This window comes from Ovis canadensis, chromosome 6, assembly GCF_042477335.2.
Source record: "Ovis canadensis isolate MfBH-ARS-UI-01 breed Bighorn chromosome 6, ARS-UI_OviCan_v2, whole genome shotgun sequence".
In the NCBI taxonomy this organism is placed as follows: Eukaryota; Metazoa; Chordata; class Mammalia; order Artiodactyla; family Bovidae; genus Ovis; species Ovis canadensis.
Window position 1 is genome coordinate 31,551,546 of NC_091250.1, and position 18,355 is coordinate 31,569,900.

The 18,355-nt window shown below is 38.0% G+C and overlaps 1 protein-coding gene across 1 annotated transcript; it reads right to left on the minus strand.

The window, feature by feature from the left end:
- Positions 1–1,624: 1,624 nt before the first annotated feature.
- Positions 1,625–17,100, minus strand: LRIT3 (leucine rich repeat, Ig-like and transmembrane domains 3). The gene is made up of 4 exons (XM_069595015.1): positions 16,985–17,100; positions 13,853–14,325; positions 3,646–3,951; positions 1,625–2,727 (listed from the first exon to the last, which is right to left on the minus strand). The coding sequence occupies exons 1-4, from the start codon at positions 17,098–17,100 to the stop codon at positions 1,625–1,627; spliced, it is 1,998 nt and encodes a 665-aa protein (XP_069451116.1).
- Between the last annotated feature and the right edge of the window lie 1,255 nt (positions 17,101–18,355).

Here is an 18,355-nt window from a genome sequence, read left to right on the forward strand (position 1 = left end):
AATCCAAAAAATGAATACTGAATTTAAAACTGTTAGATTATTAGACAATGCACATAGTGATGAAAGCACCGAGGTCAAACAGGTTGGAAAGGACAGGAAAGAGGATAAGAAGGTGAGGTTTGGGAGTCCTGAGCAGGACATCCATCCATGCTAATCTTCTAATACAGATTACAGTGAAACTAGATTTCTCTTTTTCTTTTTAATTAAAAGCCATTTGGAATGAGAAGTTTTTCATCCCCTGGCTGCTTATATTATGATTTCCACAATGTGTTACATTCAAGCCTATTTGTTTCTTATGTAAAATATAATATTTTCTTAGAACTTGCCTCTCAGTATATTTCATGACTCCTGACACACCTTTATAAATCTGTTCCATACTCTAAAATCTTCAATGTAGAGAATATAATATTTAGTAAATATTTTATAAATATTTAGTAAAATTTAAAAAAAATTTTTAGAAAAGCTAAATTTTATTTATCATTTCCCTTTCCTATCTAATCATGTGGCCCACTTCAATCAAATTTCCATGATGTTTTTAACCTTGAGTTTGACTAAATCAATCCACTGAATTTGCTCTTTCAAAATCCTAAGACATCCTTTTTGGATCTAAAAGACTTTCAAAGATCATTCCTTTATCCAGGTAATCAAAATATAACATGGCAAAAGACAACTTCTTTAGCCATTATCCTTTGGCCGCATGAATATTTTCTGACAAAGCAGAAGGTAAAAAAAAAAGTGAAGGAAGTAAGGGGAGGGGAGGGAGAGAAGAAAAGAGGGAAGGGGAAAAGAAGAGTAAATATAAAACTATTAAAGAGATTGTTTTAAAATGAGCACTTTTTTTTTAAAGACCCCATACAGTCTGTTAGCAGATGTATTAGAATGCAACAGTTACTATCTTCTCAAGATGGTCTTACTATTTGCCATGATCCTCTTAACTTATTTTTGCTAGTACCCATGTTTCTAAGGACAAGGGAAGTTTTTTTCATACTTTCAATACGAATACCACTATACTATATTATAATGCATAATTGGTACCAAGAGCTGGAGCCCTCCCCAGCCACTGGGTTGCATTTAACCATAGTGAAAGCAAAATTATGTACTATTCCACTCTACCAGGCAATGGCAGCAAACGTGCCCAGCAAGCACTTTGAACCAGTGCTTAGAGCCATAGAGCACTTTGAACAAGAAGGAACATCAAGGCTTAACTGGTTGTACAAATCTTTCTTCACTGCCCCCAAAAGCTATCTTTTTAAAATTCAGAGTTTACTTTTTATGACTATTCTCACATGAATTTATTTTTAAGAACTAAAGCATTATCCTAAAACATATTATTAACTGACTTAGCACTACCCTAAAAATGATTTTTATGGACATTTTCTACAGAAAAAAAAATCAAAATTATTTGTCTTTTCAGTTCAGAAGTCTCATGATTTTTTTAAACACACTTAAAAGCACTCCATCTGTGATTTTTTTCATAAAGGATGTGAAAAGCGTCCAAAAGTCATCCAAACAGAGGGTCAACTATACCCCATATCCTTAATTTTGTGAAAGAAATTCTGTGGAGCTCACATGTGCCTGAGCTGTAAAACCTTAGCAATAATACTCCGATCCAGAATCCTCACTTTTAATAGTCAGGAGACTCCACACTTGACCTAGAGCAAAGCAGCAGTTTTTCTGATTCGGCTCTGGGCCTTCGCGTCCACAGTTCCCCTACACTTTGAGACCTGGGGGACAGCGTTTCAAACTGGATATAAGTCTCTTTTGCCAAATCGTCTTCCCAGAGGGACTCTGGCTTACACTGAAGTTTGCAAACTTTGTACAACAGGAAAAAAATCAACGGCAAGACAGCAACGCAGGCAGCACCACTCACCACCATCAGGAGAGACTCTTGAGAATCTCCTTCTTCAGCTCTGTCAGTAGAAAAGGTGATACACTGGTCTTTCTGGGGAGGCATTCCCTTTGGACAGACACATGCTATATACTGCCAACCAGGCAGCAAGCCATTTATGGTGACTCGGTTCTTGCTGGAGTTCACATTAAGCAGCAGCAGGTCCTTCTCACCATATTTGGAATAAAACACGGTCACTTCCGAGTTCTGGGTGGTGTTAACGGTGTCCCATGTCAAAATCACACTTTCTTCTGTTTCGCTGACGACCTGGAGGTTTTCTATTGTGGCATTCGCTTCCCTCCGCAGGGCTCGATCCAACAGTGCCAACTCTTCTCTTCTACTTGCACTCGCTGGGGGAAGCTTCCCGCCACCCATCTCTGCCTTAGCACTTCTTTTCCCATCTGGGCTGAGCGACTGTCGGCTAGCCGTGGTGGTGCTTGTGGATATTTTAGTGCTTGGACCTGTAGCTGAAGAAGCAGTGGAGGAGAAGAAAGGAGACAAGGAGGAGGAAGCAGTGGAGGGAGGAGATGAAGCTGAAGTAGGAGGAAAAGTGGAAGAGAAGGAATAAGGCCAGGGAGACGATGGTGAGCCAGGCAGAGGTGCAGGGCCTCTAGATCCCGGCTGGACCTCTTGTTCAGGGTGATCCCCAGTTCTTCTTTCAGAATCATCTGATGAGACGGTGGCTGTGACATCACCGGCCACTGTCACAGTGACCACGGCTTCTGACATCCCAGCCAAGTTTTTGGCCTTACATTTGTAATCCCCAGCATCCATGTAAGAAATGCCCGTCAAGCTTATTATGGACCATCTGACTCCCTCCCCTGGAGATTCCTGAATTACTGGAATAAAGAAAAATGCATACTCTGTGAGAAAAAAGGAAAGAAAAGACTCGAGCAACCTGCTAACTGAAAAGTAAACAATTTCTGGTCCTACACGCATCCCTCTCACATAAGCGAAGAGAGAAGTGGCACACTGCAAGTCTCTGAAGGCAGGTGATGGTTCTGTAAATGGTTTATATGGAAATCTAGGACATGCCAGGTGACATGAGGTTTGTATGGGAAATAGTATTTTAAAAATACATGGGGCTGAGAATTAAGAAACTTTGGCCTGAGTAGTAAACTTTTGTCACTAAATAGTATGTGATTCTAGACAAGCTATCAGTTTTTGGACCTCTGTTTCCACACTTTTTAAATAAGGGGATAAGACAAAGTGATCTCAGATATCCCTTCCAATCTCAACCTACTGTGATTCTATAAAATGTTTATCACAAGATATTATTTAAATATTTCTCAAAATATTTTTTCATTGTAATAAAATGCCAACCATCCACACGGTCAGAAGGCATCATGGATCATTTTCTAGCATGGAGGAGTCATAACTTCTGTTCCTTTCTTTCACAGTATATTTCATTTAGATAACCTGGTAAACCATGAGTATGTTGGTTTTTTTTTAAATTTTCCTCTGATGGAGGAAAGTTAAAGACAGAGGCCTATCTGCAACCACCTAGATGCTGAATCACATTGTTTTCCATCTAAGAAAAAAAAAAAATCAGATTGTCTAATTTCATCTATGTGGTTAATCAGATAAACAAAGGAAAATATTAATCAGTAAAGTGTACCTTCCAAAATTTTTCCATTCAACACTCTTAGCAATATTTTATTAGAAATAGCCAGCCAATCTCAAACCATACAAAAACACCAGATTAAGTTCAGACATTTGTAAACACCTTATTTCAAAGGCCTGAATTAAGAAGATACCTGTATAATTGACTGGTGAACTATCTGGTCTGGTCCACGTGAGCTGCGGGGTGGGGTAGCCAGTGGCATCACACCGCAGCAGGACATTGCTGCCCAGAGCAGATGTGATCTGGGTAGCCGAGGTCATCACTGATGGCTTCAGACACTGCTCCAGCTCAGCCCGCTGAAACAAAATCCCCGAGAGGCGTTCCGGTTCACTACACACCATCATCGGATCAAGAAGTACTACTGCAGGGTCAGCGACTTTTGACAATGACATTATTTTGGAAATGTGACAGTCACAGAACCATGGGTTGTCCTGCAGACCTAGACCAGAAAGGAGGAAAAGGTTGATAAAGTTTTTCCTGATGACATCTGTCTACTCACAGCCTTGTGGGATGGCATTTCTGCACTCTGGCCCTGAAACCATAAGTACTTTGAGGGGTCAGAGTCACCTCTCTGTCAGTTTTACCCTGCACTCCAGCCACCAAATTCAACGTGTCCTGTCGGTTCAAATCATCAACAATCATGGGTGTGCGCGTGCATACTCAGTTGTGTCCACCTCTGTGACCCCACCGACTTGTCACTCGCCAGCCTCCTCTGTCCATCAGACTTTCTCGCAAGAATACTGGAGTGGGTTGCCATTTCCTTCTCCAGGGGATCTTCCCAACCCGGGGATCAAACTTGGGTTTCCTGCATTGCAGGCAGACTCTTTACCATTGAGCCACCTGGAAATCCTTTAATGATCATAGCTAATAGTTATTGAACATTTATTATATACTAGACTCTGTTCCAAGCACTTACCTGTTATTATTTGATTTAATCCCTACAGTTCTATGAAAAGAATATTGTTTCCCCCATTTTAAAAATGAAGAAGCTGATTCACAGAGAAACCAAATAACTTGACCAAGGTCATGTAGCTGATTAGTATCAAAGTCAAGATCTGAAGTCAAGTATCACAGAATGTCATAAATATGGTGACAGCTTCTAGAGTGCCAGAAAGTATTCATATTATTATAAATATTATTATAGGGTGCTGAGAGGCACCTAGCTCAACCTGAAATATGTCAGTATTTTGTGAGACTTTGAGGTAGTACAACTTCTGTGTAACGAAAGCAGAGAGTGAGACATAGGCAAAGTTAGGTGACAAGATTGGAGAAAAGTGGTGGAACATGGCTCGGCATGAACGTCCCATGTGGTGGCCACGGAGGTACACTGCGCAAATCCCCCTTTGAGAGAATCAGCGGCAGGAAATACAGTTAGCTGACAGCCTCCAGGTGCAAGCGCCTTCAGGATCTGCCTTGGCTTTCAGGACTGTTAGCCAAAGTGTTGTACCCTTCAAAGAGGCTGTCAGTGAAAGCGTAAAGAAAAGTGAGAAAAATATTATTGGAAAGTAGACAAAAGGGCACACCCTTGTTATGAAGCAGCAGAAAGCTTGGCAACACTATCACCATGGTTAACACAGAAAGTAGAAAATGTACTCAATGAAATGAATGTTCTAGCTAAGGATGGAGAAAGCAATGGCACCCCACTCCAGTACTCTTGCCTAGAGAATCCCATGGATGGAGGAGCCTGGTAGGCTGCAGTCCATGGGGTTGCTAAGAATCGGATACGGCTTCACTTTCACTTTTCACTTTCATGCATTGGAGAAGAGAATGGCAACCCACTCCAGTGTTCTCGCCTGGAGAATCCCAAGGATGGGGGAGCCTGGTGGGCTGCCGTCTGTGGGGTCACACAGAGTCGGACATGACTGAAGTGACTTAGCAGCAGCAGCAGCAGCAGCAGCTAAGGATATTTCCACGTGGTATTGACACTGCTGCCTGGTGTCTTCTTGCTGCTCATAGTAAAATATAAAGAAGAGACAACAGCTAAAGGAAGAATCAGTAAATGCAAAGAAGCTAAACCCAATAAAACTGCTTCTTACACCACCCTCTCCAAAATTCTCAAATTAAGAAAGGGTCTCAGAGCAAAAGTCAAATTCAGGTGGGTGGTCCTATACAATTAGTTGCTAGGATCTCAGAAAGATCTAAGATGGTGCCTTCAGAGCATTCAATCAGACAGAAATCTTAAGGATCTTAAGGGTGATGTCCCATACCAGCCTTACAAAAGAAGCCCAAGGTTAGAAAAGATTTATCTCAAAGAGATTTGTGGTTGTGGAGTGGATTTGTATTGATTTTTAAGAAGAAAAAATAGAACCACAAGTTTAAAAAAGTCTAACCATGGTGGAAGACTTAACCATTCATAAATTCCGGATTTCTCTCTATGCCTATTTTTATTATAACAGCACTTTGTGAGTGGTTCATGTTTCTCTGCCAGTGTTGGTAAAGCTGACTATTTCTACTATCTTCTATATTAGAAATTTCTTTTCTTTCATGGATGAATTACCTTAACCTTCTTCTCACATTTAGTCCCATGAATCTATAATCAGTTCTCTAATACTGATTTAAATTCTACTCAACCTGCCAATAAATATCAAATTCATTCTGTCATATAATATAATATGTGTAGAATACTCATATTTTCAAAAGACTTTGACTTTGTATGCCAGATTTTTTCTTTATAAAATAATAACAAAAACAGACTTACAGATATAGAGAACAGGTTTGTGGTTGTCAAGGGGGGAGTGGAGGAGGGGAGGGAAAGACTGGGAGTTTGGGATTAGCAGATACAAACTATTACATATAGGATGGATAGAAAACAAGGTACTACTGTACAGCACAGGAAACTACATTTAATATCCTGTGGTAAACCATATGGAAAAGAATAGATACATGTATAACTGAGTCACTTTGCTATACAGCAGAAATTAAACATATTGTAAGTCAGTTATACTTTAATAAAAGTTAAAATTAAAATAATAACAACACAAAACAGCAGTTATTGGCTGCTTCCTATGAGACAAATACTGCACTTATCAAAAATTGTAAAGGGTCTACATTTTACCCTGCTTTAGGGTAACCTGGTAGCTCAGCTGGTAAAGAATCCACCTGCCATGCAGGAGACCCTGGTTTGATTCCTGGGTCAGGAAGATCCACTGGAGAAGGGATAGGCTACCCACTCCAGTACTTTTGAGCTTCCCTGGTGGCTTAGCTGGTAAAGAATCTGCCTGCAATGCAAGAGACCTGCGTTGGATCCCTCGGTGGGGAAGATCCCCTGGAGAAGGGTATGGCTACCCACTCCAGTATTCTGGCTTGGAGAATTCCATGGACTGTATAGGCCACAGGGTCGCAAAGAGTCAGTGAACAACTTTCACTTTCACTATCCTGATCTTAAAGTTCTCATTCTTAACAACCGTATATATGTCTTATCCTGACCTCAGGAAGCTAGTATGATTCTTCCTATTTTATACCAGAAGACATTAAGGCACAAAGAAATTATTGCCTTAACATTGTAAGTAGCTTAGAGTGGGTGGCTCAGACGGTAAAGCGTCTGCCTACAATGCGGGAGACCCGGGTTCAATCACTGGCTGGGGAAGATCTCCTGGAGAAGGAAATGATAACCCACTCCAGTATTCTTGCCTGGAAAACCCCATGGACTGAGAAACCTGGTAAGCTACAGGCTATGGGGTCGCAAAGAGTCGGACATGACTGAGTGACTTCACTTTCACTTTCACTTAAGGGTCCCAAGTCCTAGGTGTTTGAGCCTCCTAGTCTAATGCTTCTTCCACCATAACTCACTTATCTCTTTGCCACCTAAAAGCATCTAGAGTATGGGTGGCAGCTGTAAGTGCTGTCATCTACAAATAACAAGTGTTAAAACAGCAATGTTTGCAGCATAACTGTCTATATAGGGAAAGATCAAGAGCTATAAAATTAAGAGTTTCATTTATACTTTGAAACTGTTAAAAAAAAAGTGTTAATGGTAAAACAAAATTCTGTAAAAATTAATCCAAAGGATTACATCTAAAAGCTATGTGTTTATTTTTAAATCCCTCAAAAATAAAATATTTATTCATGCTATGAACATCTAAAGTTAAGGGTACAACTTTTAAAGCTTTAATAATAATAGTAATCTAGAGCTGAACACATTCAATGTTTTTTTCTTCTGGGGACAAAGCTACAAGAACTCACTGAAAGTTAAACTATTACTTATACTGCATTCCTTGGCAAAGCACCAACCACAACCAGTAATTTGCATTAATTAATTTTAAACTACTCTTGGATAGGGGTAAATGAACTTTGCCTTGTTCCATTTCTCAAAGGATAATGCTTTTTGTGCATCACAGTAGTTGGATATGCTATTCTTTATGAAAAGTCAGCAATAAATTCCAGTACAAAAGCTATTCTATAGACTATAAGCTCTTGAAGGCAAAACCATGCCTTAGTCAACTTTGTGGAGGCAGTTTTCCCTAACAATTCAAAACGTAAAGCCTTTTTAACAAATGGTGCTAGAACTCCTGGACATCTATTTGGGAACAAATAGACCTTAACCCCTACCTCACACTATACTCAAAAACTGTCTTGAGCTGGGTCATAGTCATAAGCATAAAAACTAAGAATATAAAGCTAAAAACTGAATATAAAAGTTAAAACTACAAAGAAAGTCTATCTCTATGACCTGTGAAAGTGAAAGTGAAGTCCTTAGTCGTCTCCAACTCTTTGTGACCCCATGGACTGTACCTGCCAGGCTCCTCTATCCATGGGATTTTCCAGGCAAGATTACTGGAGTGGGTTGCCATTTCCTTCTCCAGGGAATCTTCCTAACCCAGGGATCGAACCTGGGTCTGCTGCATTGCAGGCAGACTCTTTACCATCTGAGCCACAAGGGGGCTTCCTCTGACCTGTAGGTATGCAAATATTTCTTAGATGGTACACAGACATCACTAACAATAAAAGGAAAAACTGATAAATCAGATGTCATCAAAATTTTAAGCTTTCTTACAAAAGACATCATGAAGAAAATTTTTTTTAAAAAAGACATCATGAAGAAAATCAATAGACAAGTCACAGACTTGAGAAAATATTCACAATACATATAATTAATGAAGACTTATACTCAGTAATAAAAAGATGAACATTAAAAATTATAAATATACCAATGGTCAATAAGTAAATGTAAATGGTCAATATCATTACTCATCAGGGAAATGCAAACTAAAATGACAATATAATACCACTCCCCTGACATAACCATTCCCAAGAATAACAAAAATAATAAAGACTGACAATGTCAAGTGCTGCTGAGGATGTGGAACAAACAGACCGTGCTAATGGAGGTATAGAACAGTACAACCTCTGGAAAACTGGCATTTTCTTTCTTAAAAAGTTATATATCTAGCCATCCTATGATTTAACAATTTCAATCCTAGGAGTTTATCCTAGAGAAATGAGAACATAGCCACAAAAACTTTGCACAGAAATGTTAATAGTAGCTTAATTCATAATAAAGCTTATCCTGTGACTTAACAATTTCAATCCTAGGGATTTATCCTAGAGAAATGAGAACATAGCCACAAAAACTTTGCACAAAAAACGTTAATAGCAGCTTAATTCATAATAAAGCTAAAAACTGGAAACAGTCCATCTGTCCAACAACAGGACCAAAGATGAATAACTGGTACACTTATACAGTTGAACAGAGTGAGCAATAAGAAACTACCAACATGCGCAATGACATGGTTGAATCTCAAAAAAATATATAATGTTGAGTGAAAGAAGCCAAGCACAAAAGCACCTCAAATGAAATTATAGAATAGGCAAAATTAATTTATGGTCATAGAAATAAAAGTAGTAGTTCTCTGGGGTGGGGGAAGACTGATGAGACAGGAGAAACTGTCCGATTTATATTCTAAAAGACTGTAACATAAACTGCATTCTCATTACATTTCTATTAGCAAGATGGAGTAAATCCTGTTATCTCCATTTTCCAGATGTGAAAACTGAGTTTTCTGTGTGTGATGCACACACATGAACAAGTCTTCTTTGCAGAGGGTAGCACTTCTTTCCCCATTTTGTTATGCAGCAGTCATGACTTTGCTTTGGTCAGCTGCCACACGTGGCTGGACATGTTTCAAAATATCTTTTGTTGCTTATTATTATGATTATAAAAAGTAATGCATGATCACTGCAGAACATTTTAAAGATACAGAAAAGCAGAAAGATGTCAAAGAGAACAGTTAATCAATTAGTATAACTTTTAGTCTTTTTCTTTGCAAATTGTAAAATACTCATGATCATACATTATTGCATGATCATGTAAAATTACATAAATTTAATGTTATACTAAAAGTATTCTTGTGTAAGTTTTTAAATAATCTGAACTGTTCCTCAATAAAATATTAGCAAACCAAATCCCAGAATACAGTAAAGGATCATATACCATAACCAAGTGGAATTTATTCCAAGGATGCAAGGATGGTTTAACATCCATAATTTAATCAGTGTAACATATCATTTAGCAAATTGAAGGATGAAACACATGATCCTCTCAGTAGATACAGAAAAAGCATCTGACAAAATTAAAAATCCATTTATGATTTTAAAAAAAACTCTCAACAAAATGGGTATAGAGGGAATGTACCTCAACGTGGTAAAAGCCATATATGATAAACTCATAGTTAACACCATACTCAAGGATGGAAAGCTGAGTAAGATTAGAAACAACATAAGGATGCTTAGTCTCACCACTTTGATTCAACACTATATTGGAAGTACTAGCCAAAAAAAAAAAAAAAAGAGAGAAGAGAAAAGAAATAAAAGGCACTTGTATCTAAAAAGGAAAAAGCAAAACTATCACTATTTGCAGATGACATGAAACTATATATAGAAAACACTAAAAAACCACCAAAAAAAGAACCATGAATTCAATAAACTCACATGATACTAAATCAATATACAGAAATCTGTGGCATTTCTATACACTAACAACAGCAATCAGAAAGAAAAATTAAGAAAACAATCCCATTTATAATTGCAACAAAAAGAATAAAATACCTGGAAATAAATTTAACTAAGAAAATGAAAATCTGTACACTAAAAACTATAAGACACTAATGAAAGAAATTGAGGATGATGAAAATAAATGGAATGATATACTGTGCTCATAGATTGAAAGAATTAATATTTTCAAAATAACTATATTACCCAAAGTGATCAATATATTCAATGCTATCTAATCAAAATTTCAATGGCATAGTTCACAGAACTACAACAAACAATTTTAAAATTTGTATTGGACCACAGAGGATCCCAAATAGCCAGAATAATCTTGAGAAAGAAAAAAGCTGGAGATACTATGGTTCCTGACTTCAAATTATAGTACAAAGCTGTAAAAATCAAAGAGTATAGTACTAGTACAAAAACAGGCACACAGATCAGTGGAATAGAACTGAGAGCCTAGAAACAAATCAGGTGTGGACAGTTTCCAACAAAGGAATAAAGAACATGAAAAGGAGAAAGGGCAGTGTTCAATAAGTGGTGTGGGGAAAGCTGGACAGCCACATGAAAAAGAACGAAACTAGACCACTACCTCGGAGAAGGCGATGGCACCCCACTCCAGTACTCTTGCCTGGAAAATCCCATGGATGGAGGAGCCTGGTGGGCTGCAGTCCATGGGGTCACTAGGAGTCGGACACGACTGAGCGACTTCACTTTCACTTTTCACTTTCATGCATTGGAGAAGGAAATGGCAACCCACTCCAGTGTTCTTGCCTGGAGAATCCCAGGGACGGGGGAGCCTGGTGGGCTGCCGTCTATGGAGTCGCACAGAGTCGGACACGACTGAAGAGACGCAGCAGCAGCAGCAGCAGCAGCAGCAGCAGACCACTATCTTACACTATACACAAAAATTAACTCAAAATGGATTAAAGACTTGAATATAAGACTTCAAACCATACAATTTCTAGAAGAAAATATAGATGATAACCTCACTGACTTTGGTCTAAGTGATGTTTTGTGGATCCGACTCAAAAGGCAAGGAAAGCAAAAGGAAAATATTAATATTCTATAAAATTATTTCTTCATATTAATATTAGCAACTAATCATTAGAGAGCTATTAGTAGCCATTTAGTAATTTGATTTTATTTTCTAGTCTATATCTCCATTGAGTAATATTACTAGAATTAGGAACTGGATTCAAAGAAACTTTTAAAAATACATAGCAAAATAAAACTCCTACGCTATGGAATTTTAAGTTATGAAAATTTCTCGCCATTAGTGTTACTCATAAGAATCAAATTAATCACTAGAATAAAGTAATTAAGTACTACAGTATGGTTTTGCATGGCTCCTATCACAGTATATTTATTAATATTTAAGGACTCCACAACTATTGCTAAATTAAACTAATTTTTTTTCTCTAACCACCCTAAAATGCTTCTCTTATTATATAAACAAAAATGTCTGAAGGATAGATAGTGGTCAAAACATGAAACAGCTGTGCAAGAAAAATTTTGTGACTTTTTCTCTCTTTGGTTCTTATGGAGAAAATATTTTTAGTTTCATAAGCACTAAAATGCATATACATTTCAACAAAAGTAATGCTAAGCCATTTAAGTGCTGTAACAATATTTTTTTTTCCAATTAAAACACTTTTTATTGAAGTGTAGTTGAGATACAATATATGATATAGGTATATGATATAGTGATTCAAAAATTTTAAGGTTATACTCCATTTACAATTATTATAAAATACATAGTACTTTCCTTTCTATAAAAATTATCAAATTTGTCTTTCATTTATACTTTATTTCAGAAAATATTTAGCAAGTGATTTTGGTCAGTAGAAATTTCTGGCACAATTTCTTAGCACCCAGTTGCTTCTCATTCCAAAGTCTTATAAGTCATTTCAATGACCAAACATTTAAATTTTCTTTCATTTTTCTGAGAATTAAAACTTCTTCTGTAGCCATGATGAACATATCTTGTACAATTCAAAAAAGCCTTATGGGATGAACAAAACGTGTCATTACTCAGTCATGTCCGACTCTTTGTGACCCCATGGATTGTAGCCTACGAGGCTCCTCCGACCATGGGATTTTCCAGGCAAGAGTACTGGAGTGGGTTGCCATTTCCTTCTTCAGAGGATCTTCCCGACCCAGTGATCGAACCTGGGTCTCCTGCACTGCAGGCAGACACTTTAGCAAAGCAAACTGCTTTGTCAAACTTCAGGTCTGTGTCTCATACAAAAGTGGGAAAAGGCCTCACTGCCCACAGATACTGTTGAGAAGGGTCTCATTTCACTGACTTCAACTGGGCAGTCACATTTACTGGGCATTCAGGAGAGCATTGTGCAAAGCACTGTAGGAAGACAAACAAAAAGAAGAGAAGAGCTTGCTAGAAGGAGCTTACGTGATAAGAATCCAAGATAAATATCCATAGAATGTAAACAAATTCAGGATCAAAATACACAAGATTAAATATAGCTAAACTAACAGATTAAATCCATTAGGAGACCCATCTAGGGGCAGTAAAATAACTGGTGTTTAGACTAGTTTGTTTATTTGTTTTTTAATTAAGAATATATGGAGGCTACAGGGCTTTCCTGTTCGCTCAGATGGTAAACAACCTGCCTGCAATGCAGGAGACCTGGGTTCGAACCCAGGGTCGGGAAGATCCCCTGGGAAGGGAATGGATACCCACTCAGTATTCTTGCCTGGAGAATCCCATGGACAAAGGAGCCTGGTGGGCTACAGTCCATGGGGTCGCAACAAGTTGGACACGACTGAGTGACTCACATATATACACACACATCTGGAAGCTATACTTCCTAACCAACTAAACCACTGCTACTTAATAAAGATGCAGATGCTCTTCCCTCCCTCCTGAAGACCCTGATAAAGGGCTGAAAAGAGACCAGAGCAAAACGTCAGTTGTGGCAGAGTATGGAGCACTGATGTGCTCGTGAGAATCAGAGCGGGTTGATAGATTTTGTCATTCTTTTCCAGGTTCTCTAAGAGCAGCATTTGTCTCTCAGCTTATGAGGCAAGTTTCCTTCCCTCCCCTCACATGCACACACAGACACCTGCTGCCCTCATTCCACAAACATGGATGCATTCGTGCTCATACGCATGCACACAGGGTGTGCACGTACACAGACACAAAAAGAGTCATTATACCTTACACAGGGCAGGCCGGTAAACTGACCTCGGTCAAATGATAAAGGTACTACTCCATCAAAAGTGCAAGTACAGAGTAAAACACCAGATCCAATAGATGCAAAAATACTGGACAACTGAAGAAGGTACACAGAGCAAACTGGACCTGAAAAGCCCAGAGGCTGTGAGCTTACCGAGAATAATTCTTCTTGGTGGAAGGTCCAGGCTTCTGGATGATGCTGTCACTAAGTGGGACCAGCTTTCCAGGAAATCTGGTGGCAGTGTGGTTAATCTGTTGCTTGATAAATCCAAGTAGGTGAGGTTCTTCAGGTAGCTGACTGCCTCCTTTGGCACACTGGTCATTCTGTTATTGTGCAAATCCAGGGTCCTCAGACGGGGCATGTCCCTCAGAGATGTCCAAGGGAAAGCCGTCAGAGAATTTCCATCTAAGCGCAACTCATGTAGATGCTTTAAGTTGTAAAAGCTGCTGATGTCAAGGCTGGCCACAGAATTGTAAGTCAGCCAGAGGTACTGGAGCTCCACCAGGTAGTAGAAGGCCTCAGCGGGGATCCTACGGATAACCGTCTTTTCTATGCGAAGTTTCACAGTGTCCACGGGAAAGTTTGTAGGTACTTCATTCATATCAAGGTCATTACATAGCACCGCCCTAGTGTCACAAAGCAATGGAATGAATCTGTTTTCTGAGATGCATTTGAAAAAAGTAATACTTATTTGAAATATGCATTGAATTTTTCATTCCCTACTGGTTTGCACGAAGTATCCATTCAGCCTAGCTTAATGCTCAGTAATAATTTGTCATCCTCGTCACCTTCTTCTAGGTTGAACCATATGAAATGGCCATTTTTGCACATTCAAAACCATCAAATATCATTAATTTCATGTGACTCAACCTGAGCCTTTTATGTGTCAGGCATGTGCAATACACATCACATTGTACCCCTTTTTAATCATCACAACAGCCCTATGAACTGATATTAGGGAATAGGTAAAGGTACCAGCTCTAGAGTCAGTCTGGTCTTGGTTTGACTCTAAGCTCTAACATCGTGGCCATGGGAAGCCACTTCACCAGTCTCAACTCATCTTCCCACATGGTACTCTTATGGTGACTAACTGAAATGGATGGAAAAGTTTACACCTTCTTGGCACTCAGTAGTTGTTTGCTAACAAGCACTCAATAGGTGTTTGCTATTATTATCATCAATCTCATTTTTATAGATAAAATAATTGAGGCCCATCAACATTAGGTAACTTCCCAGAGTCACAGAGCTAGTGGTTTACACAACCATCTTTCAAACCCACATCTGTCCAGCTCCAAAGTGTACACTCTAAACTTCTTTAGGAAATGCCCCATTTTAAAAGAATCCCCTATTGAAGTTATAAATTGATCCTTATGAAGATGAGCACAAGAGAAAGGAAGAAAGAAAGGAGGGAAGGGAGAAAAGAAAAGGCAAGTGTTCATATTGGATGACCAAAATTAAGCTCTGTTTTAACAGTGCGACCAATGCATTGTTTTCAGCCTAAGAAATTAACCAACTAACTGCAAGCTTTTTTTTTTTTTACCGCTCACAATTTAAGTGACCTTGCGCAAATGACATCATGATCTTGTTTGTGGCATGTAGAAAAACAGGCATAGGAAAACAAGCCTGTCCATATGTGGGTGTAAAGTATGAAAAATCAGAAAATTTAGATTCATTTAAACCTGAAAAAAAGACCTATTTACCTTCCATTATATATTCAGCTCTACCAGATTGCTGAAAATGATTGACATAAAGCATCATCTGAATTATGATACATTACACATGTAGTAAACAGTCAATAAAACAGCCATTCAGTAAAACACATCACATTAAATCAGTGAATTTTTAAAGCCAGGCCATGATGTAAAGAGAAGGAAGCAGCATAAGCAATGTGCTGGCTACCTCATCTTCTCTCTTTAGGGGAAGTGCCTATGCATCATTAGAATTCTCTAGGCGTACCTCTTCATCTCTATTCTGAATCACAAATTTCAGTGTGCTTTATACCAGAATGATCCAGCTTCTCCTCATTAAGTTACCATTCCAGTGCATTGTATTGGATAAAGCCTTAATTGGAAGCTAAAAGACCTAGTCTCTTTGTCAGCCAGTCACTGCAACAATTCAACACTGTGATCTCAGACAAGCCATTTCGTCTCTATATGATTTATTCATTTAAAAGATTACAGTGGTCAAACGATTATTTCTGGAGTTCTTGTTAGGTATAACATGCTATGATTTTTATAAAATGCATCAATAATGGGGCCACCATGAAGACGGAAACACTTCTGTGACTGATTTCTGAAAGGTAGTCTGATCTGAGTCATAACTGCAGTATATCTTTTGCCAAGTAGGTCTTAAATTGTTACATTATTCTCACCGTCTTTAACCACCTTGAGTGATTATCTCAGATACCAGGAGTTAGTAAATTTTATACAATAACATGAAAAATTATACAAAAATATGTTAATTTTTAGTTATTTGTATAAATTTGTAAGACATAAATTGAGTGATTCCTTTAACAAATTACTTTGAGGCTCACTGTTCACTTCAACTGAGTCACACAAAAAATCTGACTTTGTTACTAAAAATTCTCTCTCAAAAAAAGTTTACTGTATTTAGCCAATAAGAGTTCTGTTTTGTATTTAACTTCTATCTGAAAGGACTCATGCATATTATAAATAAACACTTGTTCTCACTTCACAAGCATATATTAAAGAAACACAGAAGTTAAGGAACTTCTGCAAGGTCCAATACAAAAGGCTGACCCATTTCTTTCAAATTCTAACATCTTAAAATGAAAAATTCTGATTATGAACATCTCTAATTTCACTCATGTGATCGTCCTTCTTACTTCCTAAAGTCTATTCAGTTGGCATAAATAATCCTCAAAATGAAAGGGAAAACCCTGGAAGCAAATGATCTGGGCATGTCACACACATTCTGATCAGACCTGCCCACTTTTGCTTTCTATAAACAGGTTGAACTGGCCACACAAATTTCAGTGGTTTGACCTCCTGCCAGGTTCACTGTGTGAATACAAGTGCAATGAATATTTTAGTAACACAATGTGTTTGAGAGTTTCAAACAATTTGAGGGGCTTTGAAGGAGTTAAACTGATCGAAGTGAAAACAATGGAGTAGGCAACCAGGATTAACACAATTACATTAAAGCTTATCTAAATTAAGCCTCCTCTCTGATTTCTGAGCAGTCAACTGCTTTCAGAACAAAGCCATCTGGTTTGAGTCCTTTTCCTCTGAATCCGAACACTGAGTAGCAAGGAGAGAAGCATACCTTGATCCCAGGCCATCATTTCTGCCGTGATAATCACAGGTGCACTGTGAAGGACATAAACAGCTCACTCTCTCCAATAAGCTAAGTGCAATACACAGACTTGCAAAGAGATGCATGGCTCCTTTTAGAGGTTATTTGGACAAAAGGTAAAAACCAAATCCTAAGCATTCAGAAACTGGGGCGCCAGGAATACAAATGGCCATTTAGTAACAGCAGATTACACAGGATTAGCTGAGATCTGTAGTTACTTAACCTTCAAGTGCAGCTTGCAGGGGATCAATCTGCCTAGACTTTGAAACTGGTTTCAGCAAAATAACACATTCTAAGAGAAGGAAAAATCAAACAAGTGTCAAGAAAATTTCAATAGTTTCTCATATCTAAATTTGCCAGGAAATGCCTATAAAATCCCTTTTCCTTAGATGTATTGCTACTATACCTTGAAGAAAAATATAATGTTCAAAATACTTCAGTGTCTTATCAGATGTTAGAAAACACTGTAGATTACTTGCATGTTAAACATTATAAATTTTACTTTTTGCTTTCTACCAGCATGCATAATATTCAGTTTTATAAAATTTAGCTTTAAAGATAGAAATGCATGACATAAAATTGATTTAATCAATATTGCCACATTCTGCTTAGCCCCCAAAAGCAAACTAAATAAAGTCCAGTACCTAGAGTATTTTAGGCAAAATGCTTGAATTCACCACTGTCACAGCAGCACTGAGACTCTGGTAAGAGAGCATCCTGCGATGCTCCCAGGTCCTCACTATGCAGTGCAGGCTCATGATCAACACATTTTTCAGTGAAGGTTATTATCTTTATTCTAGAACATATTTTGCTCCAAGCTAACTTCCCAAGTTATGAGCAATCAAACATTATCTGAAGCTCAAGTCTCCTGTCTGCTAGCATATATTAGGCTCTGTCTAAAAAAATTTAAATATTTAAAAAACTAATTCCATACCCATAACATGGAATGGAATGGTCAGTCAAGGATTTAGGTAATAAATATATAAGGCACTTAATTTTCTTTTGACATGGTTCTATTCATCATCTTTAAATCAAAAAAAAATTTTTTAAGAAAATTAATTTCATAAAAATAAGATTATGGAAAACACTATTTAAAACTAATAATATACATACAGAAACAGCAGCATCAAATGAATTTTCTCAAAATAAAATACTGCAAAGATTCAGAATCTGCACAATTCATTTGCTCATTCAGTATTTACTGAGCATTTAAAGAATTCAGTGCTTTGTACTATGTACAAGCACTAAACTAAGTCCTAAGGGTAGAACTGATGCTTTTGAACTGTGGTGTTGGAGAAGATTCTTGAGAGTCCCTTGGACTGTAAGGAGATCCAACCAGTC